General features: G+C 43.1%; 1 protein-coding gene across 2 annotated transcripts in view; it reads left to right on the top strand.

The window, feature by feature from the left end:
* The first annotated feature begins 2,762 nt into the window (after window positions 1-2,762).
* Window positions 2,763-21,450, top strand: part of LOC137535641 (lysosomal acid lipase/cholesteryl ester hydrolase-like) — a 36,899-nt gene continuing 18,211 nt past the window's right edge. The window contains exons 1-3 of one of the 2 annotated variants that reach the window (XM_068257501.1): window positions 2,763-2,836; window positions 8,026-8,158; window positions 19,443-19,557. In XM_068257501.1, the coding sequence (XP_068113602.1) occupies window positions 8,033-8,158; window positions 19,443-19,557 (241 nt within the window). In that variant the 5' untranslated portion in view covers window positions 2,763-2,836; window positions 8,026-8,032. Of the gene's footprint in view, window positions 2,837-8,025; window positions 8,159-8,462; window positions 8,681-19,442; window positions 19,558-21,450 lie in introns of those variants that run through there. The other variant, XM_068257502.1, reaches the window with a different exon arrangement.

The raw sequence follows: 21,450 nt of genomic DNA, 5'->3' as shown, positions 1-21,450 counted from the left end.
TTCAGACTGGCAGCTGAACTTCATGCTTGTTGGGCATTCGGTCTCTGTACTGCTAGCCGTGAGCGTCTTTCAGCTGACATTTATTGCAGCTGAATGGCAGCATTTGCGCCCCACACCACGTGTCAGGGTTTCAGACGCAGAGCCATGCTCAGATGTGATTGAATATGGTGGTTGTCTCTCCATTGTACGTGCCGAATGCTAGCAAGCACCCAGCTGATGCATCACCTTTAGCCTCCTGTGTCCTGTGTGCAAGAGGCCTAATGGCTGGTGTCAGTTTGGTTCTTTACCTGGGGCTACCTCCAGCCCCTAGAAGCCTATGTGCCCCTCCCCACAGCTCCACTTTCAGCCAGCCTCCTGGAATTTCCTCCGTAGCAGCCACCAACCCAGCCAGGTCGGCGGCTTCTGCGCATGCGCAGAATGTTCCCGGCTACAGGAGCGCAACAGCAAGCAGCGCATCGGTGCGCTCAAGCAGAAGCTGTTGGCGGATGCTACAGAGGGGACCCCAGGAGGCTGGCTGAGAGTGGAGCTGCGGGGAGGGACACATTGGCTCCTAGGGGCTGGAGGAAGCCCCAGGTAAGTAAATCTGTTTTTTTTTTTTTGCCTCATGTATTTTTTAGGCCAGGTTTACACATGCATGAGAAGTGCGTTTGTGGTGCAATGCCCTGCCTCATCGCACCGCAAAAAAAAAATCACAAACTTATGACCTTGCGTCAGAGTGTGGATCATATGCATAGCGCCTGAAAGAGGGACATATGAGGAAGAAAGAGGGACAGTGGGATTTAGTACCCAAAGAGGGACTGTCCCTCCAAAAAAGGGACTGTTGGTAGCTATTAACAGTTTGCACAAGACACTATAAAGGTGTCCATACACTTAGCGATTTTCCAATTCAATCGACTCTGCTAGAAATCGATGCCACAATATGCAATCTAAATTGATCAAAACGATCGTTCCTACCAAATGGAAGAGTATGAGTCAGGAGTTGGGGTTAGAAAGGATTGTAATAGATTTCCATTCTGAAATCTATTCAAATTTGTGTGCTCTGAAAAGGATCTATCTTTTGGACACATTGGGTATCATTCATAAAGCATTTCCGCATGCGGAAATGCTTAATACCGGTGACTTTACCGACAACTCAGCATAATCCCCATTCATAAAGGCTCTTTCCGCATGAAAAGCTGACAGAGCGATACATTTCCGCCTTGTGCGGAGTTTTTCTAGATTTATCTAGAAAAAGTTACAAACACGTCCATTCATAAAGATTAGAGCAAGCGGTATCTGGAAGGAAAATACCGCTTGCTCGACAGTAGCGATAGGCGGGTGGATTACATGTAAATGAATGGGACGGACCTCCCAAGCAGCATCAGACAGAGGAGCGCACGGAGGGAATCGGGCAGCTTTTATGTTTCCGCATGTCTTCCGCCACGCTACCGCCAGCTTCCTCCAGAAAACCTCCGCACTTGTATCGCAACAGGCAACTTCTTTATGAATGCCCACCCAGAAGTCTTAATTATCGGTTGCGGAGAAGAACGGTGTTTTCCCGCACTACCGACAGCCTCTTTATGAATGATACCCATTGACAGCTTTTGTAGATAAATTAATGCCGATATATATATAGATATAGATAGATAGATAGATAGATAGATAGATAGATAGATAGATAGATAGATAGATAGATACTTTTCCGTTAGCCAGGCGCAACTAAGCTAAGTAATATACCAATTCTATGTTTTGACTGGCCGTCTTGCTGTGGCCAAATGTATCAAAAGTGAGTTAATTTAATTAAATTAAGCCGCCGGCAATTTAACAGATTAAGCCGCCGGTTTCGGCTCTGCCTCCCAGTGGCGTAGTTAAGGAGCAGTGGGCCCCGATGCAAGTTTTACAATGGGGCCCCCCCAAGCACTCTATACGTAACAATTGATACAGCGCACCAAAACCTGCCAAGGGCAACTACAGTTTCAGAGGTGCAAGAAAAGGATGGGAAACAGTTTGTTAAGGATTACCACTATTCAAAGTATCTATAGAAGTAATTATTATGAGCACAGGACCAATAGAGAGCTAATACTGTAGTTGAGGGAGGGCCCTTTCGGGGCCCCTCCGGCCCAAGGACCCCGATGCGGTCGCTACCTCTGCAACCCCTATTGCTACGCCCCTGCTGCCTCCTCTCCTCCCCCTGCCTCTCTCTTATAGAACACTGGCAGCCGGGGGACACACGTGTCCCGAAAGTCGTTCGGCAAGAAACAAGCAGAGCAGGGAGGCTGCAGACATTGCTTCTGCCAGCACCCGCTCTGCAAGAACTAAAGCAAGGATTCCCTGCCGCAACCAACGACTCTGGGGGGGACACGCTGCCAGTATTGTATAGAAGAGAGGCAGGAGGAGGAGAGAGAGCCGAAGCCAGCGGCTTCATCTGTTAGATTGCCGCAGGCTTAATTTAATTCAATTAACACTTTTGATACATTTGGCCGCAGCGAGACGGCCAGTAAAAACATAGAACACAGGGATTTGTTTATGAGAACAGGACTGTCAGAATGTCCCTCTCTACCATGAACTGCTGTGAGCCACCGATGCAACATTCACTCACAGTGAGCTGTCACGTGCTGCTGTAAATTCAGTGTGTCACATGATCTGCCTGCAGGGTGTGATTGGCGTTCTTCCCTCCCATTGATAGAGCACATGGATGGGCAGCCCGGCGGCTGTGATTGGCTGCAGCAGGAGCAGCTGTCAGAGGAGGCAGACAGTGTGGTGTGAGCGCTGCCGCTGCTGATTGGCTGCTCAGTTCCTGCTTCCACTCGTAGTAGGACTGTACGCTGCTGGGTGTGACATCAGCTGCCTGTGTCTGGTATGTACAGGGCTATTCTATAATATACACATACTTCCTGATATAACTGTAATATCTGGATATCTGGACAGGATTGTGATCACTTAATCCTAGATGCACTTTTCTATTATTCTCTAATTTCCCTCAAACTTATTGTGATGATGATGATGATACCGTGAGCTGCTCTGTAACATACGCTGTTCCATGCCCTACCTGTCAAAGCAAAATATAGATATATAGCAGTGGCGTTGCTAAGGAGCTTTGGGCCCCGATGCAAGTTTTACAATGGGGCCCCTCTAGCACTCTATACATAACAATTGATACGACGCACCAAAACCTGCCAATGGCAACTACAGTGTCAGGTGCAAGAAGGGGATGGGGAACAATTTGTTAATGATTACCATTATTCAAAGTAGCTATAGAAGTGATTATTATGAGCACAGGACTAATAGAGAGCTAATACTGTAATTGAGGGAGGGCCCTTCGGGGCCCCTCTGGCCCAAGGGCCCCGATGCGGCCGCTACCTCTGCACCCCCTATTGCTACGCCCCTGATATATAGGTAGATCTCTCTCTCTCTCTCTCTCTCTCTCTCTCTCTCTCTCTCTCTCTCTCTCTCTCCTTTTATTCGCTAAATGTCTGCTTTTTCTTCTTCTTTATATGCAGTACTTGTAGGCAATAGAAATATTCATTCCTTTCACACTATGCCCGTTGCGTTACGCCGCAACCAACAATATAATCGCATCAAAACGCGATGCAGTTATATTTTCCCATTGGTAGTTTTCCAGTGTGATGAGTCTCGTAGGAACAGTGCAATAGGCCTCTTTCTCAATATACACATTTTGGCAATAAGTATGGTGTACGACAGACAAGAACATCAAAAGTGCATAGACTGCACTGTCTTATGTACAGACTACATGTGCTGTGCAGCACTGCAATGTGCTATTGCACTGCTGCACACATTTTTTTCAGCAAAGCGCAGCACTGACCAGCAGCCCAATGCATGGCAGCACAAAAGGCGTGTGATCAGGCACGGACATTTGTGTTTACAAGTGTGAAAGGGGCCTTACTTTGTTGACACGCTCGGTAGTCTATTGACTGTGTGTTGCACTATATGGGTTGCATTGCAGCATTAGGTTGCAATGTGTCTTTACATCACTATTTCTTTGTGATCCTATATTTCTGTATGTGCATTGCACTGTATTAGTGGCGTAGCTAAGAGCCCTAGTGCAGTTTTTACATGGGGCCCCCCAAGCACTCTATACATAACAATTGATACGGCGCACCAAAACCTGCCATGGACAACCACAGTGTCAGAAGTGCTAGAAGGGGATGGGGAACAGTGTGTTAATGATCACTACTATTCAAAGTATCTATAGAAGTGATCATTGCCAGCACAAGACCAATAAAGTGCTAATACTGCGGTTGCGGTGGTCTCCTCGGGAGCCCCTCTGGCCCAAGGGCTTTGGTGCGGCCGCAATCTCTGCAGCCCTATTGCTACACCACTGCAATATGTAGTGTGAAAGTGCCCTCAGGTGAAGTGAGGAGGTGTAGAGAAGCCAAATGTTTTGCAAGTCACTTAGCAAGTCTTTAAAATGTTTTGCAGAGATTTTCTTAGGGCTGTGTGAGGCCCTTGTAAGAAAGGGGTTGGTTTGCTTCCCGTTACAGAGAGACTGAAGCAAACAAAAATTGCTATTTTTACCTGATAGTTTGCTTCAGTACTCTCAGTAGATGTAAACTGCCGCATCCCCGAGCCAAAATGAGGGCTTTAGACCCCCCAAATCCCCAGAGGGCAATCCAGGCAGTGCTTCCTGAAAGAAGCAAAGCTTTCTGCTGCAGCTCTGCCTCTACTGATTTCAATTGCTGCGGATCGCCGCCTCTCCCCACCCCTCTCAGTCTTCCTTCACAGAGAGGGGCGGGGAGAGGTGGAGATCCGCACGGCGATTGATTTCAGTAGAGGCAGAGCTGCATATCAAAGCTCTGCCTCCCTGGACAGCAAAATCCACGACCAAGAAAGTCGTGGATGTTTGCCCTGAGATTTGGGGGGTATAAACCCCTCGTTTTGGCTCGGGGATACGGTGGTTTACATCTAATGAGACTACTGAAGCGAACTACCAGGTAAAAATATAATTTTTTGTTCGCTTCAGAGTCTCTTTAAAGCAGAACTCGAGTCAGAATCCTTATTTTATCTTTAGACAAAGTGGGGAAGGGTTGGATTCTACGTCAGGTATTTACTGCTGTCTGTCTCCAGGATAGGGACATAATCTCTCACCTCCTGTTCCACAGATACAATGACATGAAGGGAACTCCACCCCCTAGGAATGGGAAGTTACAGCTTTGAGGTCGCATTCACAGTGGGACGTTGCGGTTTAATGCAATGTTAAAGTCGCAACGTGTCTGCGTTAACAGGCAACACACTGCAAGCAGAGAGTTACCACAATGCAACATTTTTTAACGCAACTTTAACGTGGCACTGTGAACGGCCGATAGGATTAGCATTGCAGTGCGGTGAGCTGCGTTATAAGACTTTATAACGTCCCCCTGTGAATGCGACCTGAAAGTTGTGACTGTAAGATTTCCTGTCTCAGTGAAATGTAGAATTTGCCCTCCGTCTCTGTCCTTGTGTCATTTGTCACAGGGACAGAAAGTAATGATGATGTCCTCAAATGTGACACAGGCAGCAGTAACAATGCTATAGACTTTCAGCACTTCACGATTTTAAGGCAAATAAAAAAATGCAAAGCGCATACTTTGATTTTTATAGTTTTTAGCATCCCTGTATGTGTTGCATGACACTTGCAACACGCAATGGCATTTTTCAACACTGCTGCGTTGCGATTTTACTTTCCAGGATTTGCAAAGCAATGTGCATAGTGTGCAGTTAGGCCTTGACCACATATACAGGGCATGGTGCTCAGCAGGGATAGAGATAGTAGCGGACAAGGGTGAGTCAGCGATTGGCCAAACTGACACTCCAGGCTGTTCGCTGGGCGAGGCATCGGGGCTGCTCTACTCACGCTAGATTCTCGATAGAGTCATTATCGGCCGCCTTGGCCAAGTTTCATCTAGCGTGTGTATGAGGCTTCACTCTTGAATGCCAGGTATTGTGTACTATAAAGCAAACCTGTGAGGTTTGCAATCGGCAAATTTAGATACTTAATGTAAATATCGAAGAAAAAAGCGGGTTGGCACTACTTTATGAGCGGGTGCTCTGCAGTGGTCCTTCACTGATCCCTCTTCCAGCTGAGCGTGCTCTGGTAACAAGATATGTATTGTGGCATGAAGACAGAGCATGAAGAAAACCGGCACTGCTGCAAGCTGACTTTAATAAAGCATCAGGTTGTGGTACAAAATTATGCAGTGTGGCATATCGCGGTGCTGCAACAGTACAATAGTATAAACGTTCATAAGGGATACCTTGTGATGTGGTGGGTGCCGGGTGGTTCTATGCCTGACGGCCGTTTCGCGCACGTCTGCGCATCTACGGAGGCTACGGTAGCCTCCGTAGATGCGCAGACGTGCGCGAAACGGCCGTCAGGCATAGAACCACCCGGCACCCACCACATCACAAGGTATCCCTTATGAACGTTTATACTATTGTACTGTTGCAGCACCGCGATATGCCACACTGCATAATTTTGTACCACAACCTGATGCTTTATTAAAGTCAGCTTGCAGCAGTGCCGGTTTTCTTCATGCTCTGTCTTCATGCCACAATTTAGATACTTGCCCGGGACGGGGAAGCTTCTGGATCCTAAAGTAGCTTCCTCTATCCTCCTGGCTCTGCTTTTTTCCGAAGAAAGCTAAGCAGGACAGTGCAAGTGCGCCTGCACGAGCTGCCAACAAGCTCTTTTTGGGGGGTGCTCAGCGATGGAACGGCCTGCGGAGGAGGACGGGGAAGCCTCTTTAAGATCAAGAGCCTTCCCCCTCCTGAGGTAAGTACCCCTGGTGTACTTTTTCCACTTTCAGGGGTTGGCCTGTACAAGTTACATACCTAGTTATGTGCCCTTATCCTATATAATAAACCTACTGTGTCCCCGCGTCCTCTCCTGCCCCTGTGCCCGTGCCTTCGCGCTACTGAGCATGTATGGCACGCGGGCACCCTTTGGGACAGGAGGAGGATGGGTGCAGGGGGAGCACGGGCACATGCGCGGTCGGCGGGTAGCACGTTCGCTGATATGCAGCGGATAGCGGTGGTGACGGGCCAGAGGGGCCTTGTGAGGGAGGCCTAGAGCCCCTTATTGTAATGGGCTTAGGTCTGCTAGTATATTTCCTGTCCTCTGCCATGTATATATACTGTACACAAAGGCACAATTCATTGATTTTATATATAGCACCAAAAATTTTGAAAATGAAATTATGCCGCTAAAGTCCATAACATTCCAGTACTTGTATAGTAGCTTTGTTCAGACAGTGCTAGTTAGTACTGGGCTTTGGTTTGATTTTATGCACTTGTATTGTCCAATAACTTACATGGCACAATGTCACAAAAGATGATGGCACTGCATATATATATATATATATATATATATATATATATATATATATATATATATATATATATATATATATATATATTAAAAAATGTGTATATATATATATATATATATATATATATATATATATATATATATATATATATATATATATATATAAACAATCCTGGTAAATAATAGTAAAACTGCATTTGAATAAATAGTTCTCAAAATATTGATCTGTCGTATGCCTAAAGGTGGCCACACACCGTACAATTTTTTAAATATCTGCTCAATTCAAGAATTGCAATCAATTTTTCTGACTGATTGTAAGAGTTCAAAAATCTGACCAATGTACCACTCACATATGTTACATTTTCCCCCAATTATGATAAAAATGATTGGAAACACTTAGAACATTGCTAGGGTGTGTATGTTAATATATTGACAATCTAACACACACCATGCAATCTTTAGAAAAATTGAAGAAAAATTTTCAGCATTCCGGATTGATAAAAATAGAAAAAATGGGAAATACGATCGGATTTTTCAGTCGAATGAAAAAAAAAAGCTTTCAATTTTTTGGGGGGGGGAGATCCAATCGTATTTATCGAATTGCCTTAAAATTGAAAAAAATCATTTTATTGTATCATGTGTGGCCACCTTTACAAGTGTCCATTCTTTTGCAACAAAATCAATTTATTATTCTGTATCTATGTCTTTTCCATTTTTTTCAGTGCTGCAATGTTGCAGTATATCACCATAGCAATATTGCTACAGTCAGCTACAGCACAGTCACTAAACAGGAACATCAGGAGCCTTGATGACATCTTCCTGTTCACGCCAGACCCAGAAGCATCGATGAACATTGTGAGTCCCTTATGCAATGTTTACTTCATCCAAATGTTATATTGATGGAATGAGACACAAAGGCTCTCGCTAAATTCTGATCCAGAAGGGGTGCTGCCTGACTGGGATCTGGGTTAAAAGCTAAAGCTGTTACAATGAATGAACCATAGTTGATCTTGAGGTAATGAAGCAAAAATAAAGGTCTAAAATATCCATAGAGAGAAGGGTAATTTGAAATTAGGCTGCAGTATATTGTGGACCGGTTGGGCCAATGTTCACAGATGAATACTGGTAACTGTAGTCTGTTATAGCAGATGCCTCTCTGAGTGACATTGCACCACCGTCCCATACAACTTCCTATGGTCCCGGTAATTGTCTCAGAGTCCCTCTCCCAGATCTGTTCAAGGCTGCCTTACTAGGAAAACAAACAAGAGAGAAGCAAGTGAGGTGCTATCCCCATCTCTAAATACACAGGCCTGACTAAAGTCTGCTAGAGTGGCCAGTTACAACCGCCTCAGCCAATAATACCTGATTATTGTTATGGTATGTACAGCAGCCCCTGACCTGCAAGCGATCTGCCCAGCAGATCAACTAATCCCCAGCGACAGCCAATTGCAATATTTACGCTGCTCCCCCACCCGCCGCATGACATCATGCATGCGCCACTCCTTCGTGCCTCCCTGCACAGCAACACAGCGCATCGCCAGCTACACAGTTGACATGCATCTGTGCAGCCCGGACCAGCGATGTCACCCACGGCGATTGGGTCCCTTAAGAACCCTTTTCCACTACCAGCGTTTTGCAATCTGATTCCAATCGCTTGTGGATTGAAAAACGCTAGGTACAGTGAAACTGATGCACACTGCTGTGAATGTTTTCATCAGTGTGATCTGTTTGCAATGCAATTTTCTCCCTAATGCAGTCACTGTCCTGCTGCATTTTCTGTGCGATTGAGCAAGAAAATCGCATACCAATCGCCAAGGCCTTATACTCAGATTATAATATATAGTGTTTGAGGCCTCTTTCACACGCGTTTAGCAAATCGATTTTCCAGCAATTTTTCACTGTACAGGAAAGCGATTTTGGAGCAGTTGCATTTTGCGAGTCTGTAACATTGAAACGGAATCCCTCCAAAATAGCTAAAAATGCTGCATGCAGCACTTTTGTAATTTCAGCAATTCATAAATCGCTGGTGATCACTAAGTGTGAACACTGCCATACACATTACATTGCAGTAGCTCTTTTCAAAATGCTGGCAGGTAAATGCTCCAGTGTAAATGAGGCCTCAGGGCCCAGTCACACTTGAAAGTGCAAAACGCCGGCTTGCGTGAGTGATTTTTCAGCGGAAAAATCACTGAACACTGCGGCGATTTTTCCGCGATCGCGTGTAGCGTTTCTGTAGCACTGAAACGCGATCCCCGGGAAATCACCTGAAAATGGTGCAGGCGGCGCGTTTGCGTTTCACAATAGAACGGGCCCGTAGGGTATCATTACACTAGCGCTTTCAAAAGCGCTAGTGTTTGAGCATTTTGCCGGAATTGCCGGCAAAACGTTCAAGTGTGAATGGGCCCTAACACTGAATGGGTGGCTGTTTTCTGCGCTGCTAGTTTGATAGGAAACTTTAGTTCTGTATTGGAAGATTAAACTACCACAACCTGAATATTTTTAACATACTTTTAATCCCGACTTACGTGTAGTGCTGTGTCACAGCAGCATCTGCACTCTCCAGCACCCCGCACTGCTCAGACTGAACAGCATGTCGAATATGGGTGGGGAGGAAGTTGCAGTTCCTCTCTTCTAGTCTGTCCCTGATGGTTCCCCACAGATGGTTCCCAATATCTATGTAACAGCACGAGAGCTGCGACTTGTGTGGGCTTGGAGAGATTGAACTCTGAACAGTAGTGATTAAGGCTGAGCAGTGCAGGGGCTGGAAGGGGCGGATGTTGTTGTAACATATGTCCCAGCACTGCACCTAAGTCAGGATTAAAAGTATGTTAAACAAATATTCAGTTCAGGGGTACTTTAAGGCAGGGTTCACACTTGTTAAATCACATGGCTTTTCCCACATTCAAATCTCTCATCTTTCTCTATTCTCCAGTTGGTGACATCAGTGCAGCCCCAGGGCGGTGACCTCAGATGTGCTGAGCAGGGGAAAGGGGAGAGGTGAGAACCAGCCAGGGTATGGGGGCAGCCAGCATACTTGGGATGCAATTTGATGGCCAAACTCGAGTTGGCTTCAGGATTTGCTGGTTCGCCGGAGGGCAGAGATTAGGGCATCAGAACTTCTGTAACTATAGGCTGCTTAGAAGGAAATCTTGTTCCTTCCTTTTTCCTGTGCTGAATATAAAAAAATACTTAATTTCTCACAGTTCCAACTTTATGTATTGTGAAGGCAAAGGTGACTTTCTAATTTTTCCCATTGATATCTGGGTTGATTGATCAATCCTCTGATCAATTTTCATTTAAAATTGATCAAAGTGGTTGATCAATCCAGATAGAAGATATACAGTAGATTGGTGGCGGTTAAGGAACGGTGGCAGATTGATGGCACTTGAAGCATTGCTCTGCACCGAACAGTGCAGCACTGTGGTGAGATAGATTTTTAATAGATTTTGCCTGAAATCTATTAAAAATCTATGCCTAGTGTGTGGCAGTTATTGATCCGCTTCAGATCAGATTTGATTTGACAGATCTATCTGATGGTGGAATCTGGTGGCCGACAAAAATCTATGGCCACCTGTAGTTGAGCACTTTGGTCTTACAAAGGTCACATCATAGTTCAGCCACAATCTCATCTGTTTCCGAAGTCTTTCTGTTGCTAAATTGTCTTCTATAACTTCCTTTTTTAATTTCCATTGTGCTTGACAACTATTACAACATACTGTGAGAAAGTAAATCCCACAACTCTCCCAGCAGTCAATCTTATTACTTTAAATATGTATTGCTTATCTAGAGGCTCGTACACATGCTTGATAACGATAACGACCGCCCAACGGGCCACCATCTCTATTGTCCTTCTATTGCCCGCTGCTCTATTGTCCTTCTACCTCCGCAGCATAGCAACAGAACGCATAGTCAGCCACACAGCTGACAACGGGTCTGTACTGGCCTACCATGCGATGTCACCCAAGGGGATCGGTTCCTGATACCCAACGGGCGACATATATAACAGGTATGTATGCACCACACTGCATCTAATCCAAATATCTAGTTTGCTTCAGTGTTTTAACTTGTAAACAAACACACCAATGCACCACGAAGGTACAAGAAGACTGCTAATTTTAACAGATACTAATGTGTAAAGGCCCGTACACACACTCAACCAAACTGCCTGATTGTCATCTGATTTTGGTCTGTTGGACGACAATCAGGTGTGTGCACGCGTGGCAATTGACTAGACGAGCAACTGATAACAGGCGGTTTGCCCGATCCATCTGGTGGATCAACTCACACGACTGTTGGGCTCATATCGTGCAGTTAGCCACGTGTGTACGAGTTGTTTGAGTGACTTACTTGTTTTCAAGGCGGCCATGTAGTTCAGTCCGTCGTTTCACTTGCGGGCAGTATGTAAATGGATTGGGTGTTTAGTTAGTTGGTGTGCGGAAAATACAAGTTTGTCGTTGTGTTGGTCATGCACTTTGTTGTACGTGTCTGTGTATGTACCTTAACCTGTTATAGGAGAGATGTTTAGATCTTTTAATAAAACATGTGTATTCTCAAACATGTTTCACCATCAAGGAATAGAGGAGACGCTGGTCCAGTAGTATATAATGGAGAAGGGGGGACATTTCACTTTGTTGTCTCTTTTTCCATATGCTAGTATTTGCTTTTATAAGGGGTTCTATTCTAGACTTCAAAAACCTATTCATGGGATCGTATGCTTCCTATGTCATGCATAATAATCTTATGTACTAAAAGGCAGTTGTAACACGATGTGGAATCAATGATGTGCATGTGTATTACAGCTGTCTTTCAGGGGATTACTGGTAGATAACATCATCTCTGTAGCTTCTGATAAAGGGGTCCAAAAGTGACAAAACACAAGTCAGGCATTCAGTTTATGGATTTTTTGTTTTATATGAATGGAGGTAATAAATACTGTGTTGAATATATAGTATATATAATTGACACACAAGCTAATCTGTAGTTCAGCATTAATAAAATAAAAGTATTTTTATTTCAATCTTGAATGAGCCTTGTTTCTTAGAATTCTCATCTTCATGTTAGTGTAACTGGCTCTTGGTTTTCCCATGTGTTTGCATACAAAAAGTAACATGCTACAAGACAGTCCCAATTTGCACTCCCTGGTCATCAAGCATCTCACAGGATTAGAGCCATTAGTAGAGGTGCCTGGCTCTTCTACTGACCACATATGCTATTGCTCCGTTGTTATTGCCTGATGAAGCAGATCAAACCTGCGAAACGCGTTGCATATTTGGAGTTCATAAATAAAATATATTGACTGTCTTTACTACAGTCATTGTGTGTCTACTTGGAAGAGCTAAGTCCACCACTACCTCCTCTATTTACCAAGAATTTGATTTTATTAGCTCATTTAGCTTCCTTTTATCCTCTTGGCGCCTCTGTTCTCCTGCATAATATTGAGTCCACCCTGGGTGGAGGGTTGAACCCCCTTTTTCTCATCTACAGAGAGCGACTTCTTATTCCTGAGTGGGGTCAGGAAAATCTCCCCACCTGCTTTTACAGTGGTTGCCTAATGGTAACCCTGGTTTGTATGTATTAATATTTACTCTATCTAGTAACCATTTACCAGTACATATTACACTATTGGGGCTCTTGGTGTTCCTTGTTTTTATGAGGGGCCCAATGTGTGTTTTTCTTTTCACAGAAGCATTACCTCCCTGAATTTGCGCTGTGGTTATGTTTCATGGTTGCTTTTGATGCACATAATTCATAGTTTTTCTTTAAATATCTCCTTCATAGCTTGCTTTTGATTGTGAAATAGGAGTTGGCTGAAAAGTAGTATATCACCAGTATCCTCATACACACAAGTGCACATTGTCAGCAACCAATTAGGAATTATTAAACTAGATATGCTCCAGCCGGATGCCGCACATAACAAGAACATCTGAGTGTCTTGTGATCAAACAGGGAAATAGTTCTTCTGTTTGGGGAAGAAAAAAAGAGGAAGTAACAGAAGATTATGATGCATGTGTGCATACGTATCATATACACAAGCCATTATGCAAGTTCATGTTTTTAAAGTATATTAAAGCATAAAACATCTTAAAATGAGGCTCTGATTGGTAATGTAGGATGCTGTGCTTACATCATTGGCTTTAGCCCTATTTTAACATACATGTCAGTCCATTTATTCACAGTAGAAAACAACTCCTGAATCAGTGTTTGCTGTAAATAAGTGGTAATAACATAAGGATGGTAAGGAGTTTACAACTATGGGACAGTTTGCAACAAAGCTAGGACCAAAAAGGACCACTCCAGCGAAATAAGTAAGCAGTTTAAATCTGACATAACTGGCAGGTTTTGGATTAGTCCATCTCCTCATGGGGGATTCTCAGGGGGGGAGTTTTTGTTTTCAAAAGCATTTCCTCAACGGCAGTTGCTAAGTCTAACTGATAGATAGTGTGCAAGTGAATATGGAGGCCGGCTGATATCTTACTATTTTGACAGTTAAAGTACTCCTGACCTGGTACATGGTCCTCATAGTTTTAAAATGTTTTATTACTGGTGCTGTGTGACTAGCACACAGCACCGTCCACCCACTTCCACCGCCCCCTGCGGCCCCGTTCAGACATAAAATATCAGCGGCGAGGAACTGACAGTTCTTCTTCCCCTGTGCTCATTTATAATTCATCCCCCTCCACCTGCCGCTATAGTTCCCCTTATGATTTACTGCACACAGCGTGCAGGGGAGAATCCTGTGGTATTTGAGGTTGAATATCCTTCCGACCTCAAATACCACACGATCGCTCTCAGCGCATCTCCCCTGCATGCTGTGTGCAGTAAGTCATAAGGGGATCTATAGCGGCAGGTGGAGGGGGATGAATTATAAACGAGCACAGGGGAGGAAGAACTGTCACTTCCTCCACGCACATATTCGACCTTCTGCCTCAGTCGAAGGTTATGACTGAACAGAACGGGGACCACAGAGGGCACAGGAGGGGGTAGGGTGGTGCTGTGTGCTAGTCACAGCACCAGTAATTAAACACTATTAAAGTAGGAGGGGGGAGAGGGAACCAGGTCAGGAGTACTTTAAGCTGTCATTGAGAAAATGCTGTTGAAAACAAAGAAAACCCTGAGAATCCACCATGAGGAGATGGACTAGTCCAAAACCTGTCAGATTTTAACTGCTGACTTTTTTTTTTCATTGGAGTGGACCGTTAAAGTGGACCTGAACTCAGAATTTCCTCTCTGCTGTAAAAGGTAGGCAACAGCATAATATCCTTTAAAGAAAAACATTTTTGTTACAGCTGATACAAATCCTGCAATTAATCTGCAGTGTGTCTACTTCCTTTTTTCAACGAAGCAGAGATAGGGTTAACATCCCGTGTTTACAAATTAGCTGCTCTGCCATAGCAGTGGTAATTCTTGAGCTACTACTTACTCTACCTGCCAGAAGCCACCCTGTCATACGCTGGTGCATCGTTCTCCTCCCCTCTCCATAACAACAGAATGCCACAAAGCTGTAGCATAGTGACGCATCTCTACAGCACTCAGCCAAGTACAGTGCATTATGTACTCAAGACCAACTTTGTATATATGAGACATTTGTAACTCGAGTGTTTGTAAGTAGTAGATTGTACTGTGAAAGCCTAGTGTTGCCAAGTGAAGGAGTGATAAGACTGAGAGCAAGAGTGGTCAGGCTTCCAAGCCAGTTAGTGCAGCCAATCCCTGGCACTCATCAAGGAACAGCAGAGGCTGTAAGGCCCTTGTTCTCACCAAGTACCTTTGTACATGATTTCCGCAAGTTCATCTTCTACAAGAAAAAACTTTACAAATAAGATTGCACACTGAATACACACATCCTTTTAGCACATTAGTGCTGTCCCTATGCTGATGTAAAGAGCTAATCAGTGTCTATGTTATGCTGAATACAGTATACACGATGCAGTTTCCCATCCAATTGACTGTCATGTCCGATCTGCTCCCGTTTCGAAAATGGGATTGATTTTCCGACGTTATCACAGGAAAATCGATCCTGTTATCGATCAGGAGCAGTTTGGACATGTACACACGTTGCTACTTCCTGTCAGATTATACGTCAACCAGACAGTAAATTGCATCGTGTGTACCCAACATTACCCCTGGACAGGCAGAACATATTTCAAAGACGCGTGAACAAAACAGTGACAAGAAACTCCTTGTATGTGACACTGAACTCTCAGCTGACATACTGAGGTGACACATACCACATGAGACTGAAAATCTGAATTCCTTTTGCATTACCAGCAAGGGAGGCTCTGGTGTAGGTAAAAGGACAGGCTGCAGCAATTCACTAAGGAGAAAAATAGTGTGAACATGCTATTGTAAAGCCTTGTACATACGCCAGCCAACGTGTCATAGAGAAATTCTAAGTGTCTCCATTGATCTGGAGTGAATATTGGGTCATGTATACAATGCCAAAAGGTTGCCTTTGAGGTGGCCACACACATCACAATAAAGTAATCACATTTTAAGGCAATTAGATAAAAATGATCGGTTGTACAGAAAAACTGAAAGCTTCTTTTTTTTATTTGTTAGAGAAATGTGAATTTCCCCTTTTTTCTATACAGTATAAGTCAATCAGGAGTGGTAGATTTTTCTGATAATTTTTCATGAAAATTAAATGGTGTAGGGTATATTGTCAATTTCTTGATGTATAGACCTGAGCCCTTATTCATTTCACTTTTTCTCCTTGGTGATATTTTCCGAGGTAGCTGATTTCAGCACAGCACTGCGTAGCTACTCTGGGCACCCGGGCCTCAATTCACGGAGCTTTATCAAACACTTTATCAAACATTTGATAATTTACTTCATGGGTAAAATCTAATTTTGAATTCACTAAGGTGTTGTATATTTATTGAACGTTTTATCGGTAAAACATTTGATAAATATAGAACACCTTAGTGAATTCAAAATTAGGTTTTACCCTTGAAGTAAATTATCAAACGTTTGATAAAGTGTTTGATAAAGCTCCGTGAATTGAGGCCCCAGAGTTTCATCCAGGCACTGCACAAGTTAGCTAAGAGGGAAGGTAACATGGCCGCCGGCAATAGCTGATGCATGAATCACGTGTCCTCCGAGTTTCTACAACTTGGAGGGGGAATAGTAATTACCGTCGGTCAGGAGTTTGTGCAGACACAGGGGCCCATATGCAATTCACTTTTCCTCCTGAGTTTTCTTCAAGTTGACATTTTTAAACTTGTCAATAAAATGCCTTTTAAGCCACCAGAAAGCAAAAAAATGCTCAAAATAATTTTATTTGTCCCTTTTCACTTAATTTTTGGTGTGTTTTTAGTTGAAAAGTGCTGGAAAGGTATTTTAAATTGAAAATGAAAAATTATCTCCTAGGAGAAAACTCAGGTGAAAAAGTGAATTGCATATGGCCCAGGGTGAGCTGTTTTTGTCCAAGATGGTAATGAATGTACCTGATATTTTCACACTTTATCAATAAAGTAAATTGAATAAGGGCCACTGTCTCTCCCATTTCAGACAAAGCCCAATGAGTGCTTGTTTTCAGTTTATTTCCACAGACTATGGGATTATGGCTAGGATAAGTTTGACCAGATTTCTTGTGCATATAAATGATGTCATTCATTCACAGTGTGTAAATATAGTGTGTGAGGTAAGGGGCTAGGCTGGACTCTGCACTTTGTTCTCGTAGTAGGATGAAGTCATTTGCTGTGGCCCATTAAACAGCAAGGTATCTCTCTCATGGTTTCCTTGCGTAGGTGTTGGCAAATAATGACTTTTTAAATCTGAAATTCAGCAAACCTGTTCTGAATCTAGTATACGGTGTATGTTATTATGTGGAAAATGTTTCCTACTGAACTGATTATTTTCCCATTCATTATTATACCAGATAACAGTTGACACTTAAAGAGGAACTCCAGTGAAAATAATGTAATAAAAAAAAGTGCTTCATTTTTACAATAATTATGTATAAATGATTTAGTCAGTGTTTGCCCATTGTAAAATCTTTTAAATCCCTGATTGACATTCTGACATTTTTCACATGGTGACATTTTTACTGTTGGCAGATGATGTAGCTGTTGCTTGCTGTTTTGGCAGTTGGAAACAGCTATTTCCCACAATGCAACAAGTTCCACAGTCTGGAAACTGCCAGGAGTACCACGGTCCTCAGAGTTTCTTGTGGGAGGGGTTTCACCACAATATCAGTCATACAGCACCCCCTGATGGTCTGTTTGTGAAAAGGAATAGATTTCTCATGTAAAAGGGGGTATCAGCTACTGATTGGGATAAAGTTCAATTCTTGGTCAGAGTTTAGAATTTTTAGGTTTTTTTACACACAATTGTCCATTTACAGAGATATATCTCCCACCCAGCATGGGTATGTGTAAAAATGCACCCCAAAACACGTTATACTACTTCTCCTGAGTACGGCAATACCACATGTGTGACACTTTTTTGCAGCCTAGGTGCGCTAAGGGGCCCAAAGTCCTATGAGTACTTTTAGGATTTCACAGGTCATTTTGAGGCATTTGATTTCCAGACTACTCCTCACGGTTTAGGGCCCCCTAAAATGCCAGGGCATTATAGGAACCCCACAAGTGACCCCATTTTAGAAAGACGACACCCTAAGGTATTCCATTTAGGAGTATGGTGAGTTCATAGAAGAATTTATTTTTTGTCACTAGTTAGCGGAAATTGATTTTTATTGTTTTTTTTTCACAAAGTGTCATTTTCCACTAACTTGTGACAAAAAATAAAATCTTCTATGATCTCATCATACACTTAACGGAATACCTTGGGGTGTCTTCTTTCTAAAATGGGGTCACTTGTGGGGTTTCTAAACTGCCCTGGCATTTTAGGGGCCCTAAACCTTGAGGAGTAGTTTAGAAACCAAATGCCTCAAAATGACTGTTCAGGAGTATAAGCATCTGCAAATTTTGATGACAAGTGGTCTATGAGGGGCCGAATTTTGTGGAAACGGTCATAAGCAGGGTGGCCTCTTAGATGACAGGTTGTATTGGCACTGAAGTGCAGGAAGCGCAGGATGTTCTCAAATTGTGACCTGGACATGGCAGCAGAGAACATGGGCATGTGATGTTTTGGGTGCGTAGACCAATAAGACCACAATACATTACACAATACAAAAATATGATATAATGGTTTGCATAAGTAGTACAGCTAAGAAATAAAACATTAGGAGCAGAGACATAAGTCTAATATTGTTCCCAGTACAGGAAGAGTTAAGAAACTCCAGTTGTTATCTATGCAAAAGAGCCATTGAGCTCCACGACTTTCAAAGTCGCAGAGAGCTCTTTCTAAAGCTTGTTTTCTCAATTGTCAGTTACTGTATTTTCTTTTTCTCTGCAGAGGACAGTTCAATAGTTCACTGGCCTGCTTTGTAAAATCATTTAGAATGCTGAGTAGTGTGTAAACTGCAAATATTAGAGAATGGTGCAATGTTATAAAAACACTATATAACTGAAAATAAAAATATGAGAATATTTTATTTAGTACTAATGTTCTAGTAATTATCCGTACTACACAACCAGTTTATTATATCATATTTTTTCTTTCGCTTCAGTGTCTCTTTAACATGAGTGGGGGTTCACGTGAACAGATGCGGGTTCTGAGGCTAATGGTGGGTGCTGGGTGCAGGGCGAGATAATGGCCGTTTTGCGCTGTTGTGCTTCCATGAAGGCTGGGATGCTGTTGATGAAATACATTTTTGCCTTCCTAAAACTGATGTTATTTTCAAGTATTCAGCTTCACATAAGCAAGGAGTAAAGAAGCGCGGAGCACGTGATTTGGGCATGTGGCTCAGCAGACATCTATTTGACGCCAATGCTAAACACCGGTAATCAAGTGGCCAGTTGGTAATTGGGCGCCAAATGCACAGTAACTGATCATCTACATAAGTAGCCAGATGGATGCAGGATTTGTCACAGTAAAATATGGACAATATAAATTACCTATATTTTTACTGTCGGCAATCCCCTGCACGTCCAACTCATGCAGCGGCGCAATATGCGCACACAGGAGGTGACATAAGGATCTCCATATGGTAGCCATGTACCTTGCAACATGTATAGGCTTTGTATTTTTATTATTATTATTATTCTTTTTAATCATACATTTTTTTTTTCTTTTGCAGAGTGAACTGGTTCGTTACAAAGGATACCCTAGTGAGGAGTATGAAGTGGCCACAGAAGATGGCTATATTCTGAGTATCAACCGAATACCTCATGGAGTCAAATATCCTCCTACAGGTATACAGTGACAGATTTGCAATGCTGGTGTCCATGAGGGTCCTGGGGAGGGCACATGCAATAAGGGCACCGGAGATAGCCAATAGTAGAATATTGGTAAAATTACCAATATTCTTCAAGTTAATTCTGATAGTAAAATATTGGTCTATGACTAGACTCTGAGATTGGCCACACTACCTGCAGGGTGACACAATGCGGCATAAGTAATTAAATAACGCAGAGGCAATGCAGACACTGTAGTGCATTGCCAAGCAATACCGCGTGTCAAGCATTTTAACTAGAGTGAATGGCACCACAACAAATGCAGTGGCAGTGAGACGCACTTGCGCTGATTGGCTGAAAAACAATGACGTACTTCCTGAAAAGCTCTTGCAGTGTGATTCAGCCCTAATGCCTCACACATTTACCTTAATATAATAATTATATTAGTGGCACTATTAACCTATTAAATTATATAAATTAGAATAACAAGGAAAAGAAAGGGGGGTTGTTCGGAGGCCATGGGCAGTCCCATGTGGCCAGCACACTATATGCTTGCTGGCCAGTGCATCTATTCTGGATATTCTGTCAGGGCTGTGGAGTCAGTACAAAAATCATCTGCCTCCTCAGTTTATGTAACCACCAACTCTGACTCCAGGAACCCAAAATTGCTCCGACTCCTCGACTCCGACTCCTTAGCCTAATTTTTACAAAGGCTTTGGATTTGGTTTAAAAATCATCCATCTCCTCAGTTCATTGAAACTACCGACTCCAACCAAAGAGTACCCAAAATTGCTCCGACTCCACAGCCCTGTATTCTGTGTATCTAGACAAATAAAATGTTAGCTTTTCCATCTATAAGTCGTAACTTTTTGAGTTCCATTTTTGTATGAACATAGAGAGAATCCTTATATTGGGCAGCACGGTGGCGTAGTGGTTAGCTCTCTCGCCTTGCAGCGCTGGGTCCCTGGTTCGAATCCCAGCCAGGGAACTATCTGCAAAGAGTTTGTATGTTCTCTCCGTGTCTGCGTGGGTTTCCTCCGGGCACTCCGGTTTCCTCCCACATTCCAAAAACATACGAATAAGTTAATTGGCTCCCCCTAAAATTGGCCCTAGACTACAGTACTTACACTACATAATATAGACATATGGCAATGGTAGGGATAAGATTGTGAGCTCCTTTGAGGGACAGTTAGTGACAAGATATATATATATCCATTGTACAGCGCTGCGTAATATGTCGGCGCTATATAAATACTAAATAATAATAATAATAAAAAAAAATAATATATTAGAAGTTCACGCCTGTACTTCTCCTCGCATGAGAGTACACGATTTCCTGTCATGCTTTTAAGCCAGGCTTGGAAGCATCTGTCTTTTCATAGTGACGTTTTTGCAGATTTTCCTAAACCCAGTAGCTTGCATGAGCAACTGCCTGAGAAATATAATCTTTTTATGTGGAGGGATTAAACTTCCCCTTTGGAATAACACAGTGCTTTTTTCATTGCGTATGTCCTGCTCTTAAACTTAATGAAGTGTGAGATGTTCTACATTAATGTGCCGAGATGACACGGGCCTCACACAGATGTCTGGATTATCTTGTCATAATATACATGCCTTGTACACAAGAAAACACCGGATTGTTCTGTGAGGCATCTCAGTGCCAGGGACAGGACGCCTATGGCTGACCTCAGCCTTGGAAATAACGCAGCATGTGGAACGGCATGGATTTGCTTGGAAGTGCGTGAAGCGGAATTTGAGAAGACACGTCTGTCAGGAATGATACAGAACATGACATTACTGGAAGGTCTCACAACAAGCTGGCAGAATCAACTTAATTGAAATCTCCAGAGCATTTAATCTCTAACATTTTTCTTCCTCTCATTCTTTCCAAGTATGAGACAGCCTGGTGTA

Source organism: Hyperolius riggenbachi, chromosome 10 (assembly GCF_040937935.1).
Source record: "Hyperolius riggenbachi isolate aHypRig1 chromosome 10, aHypRig1.pri, whole genome shotgun sequence".
NCBI lineage: Eukaryota > Metazoa > Chordata > Amphibia > Anura > Hyperoliidae > Hyperolius > Hyperolius riggenbachi.
Note: the sequence above shows the minus strand (reverse complement) of the source record. Positions and strands in the feature narration are given on the sequence as shown.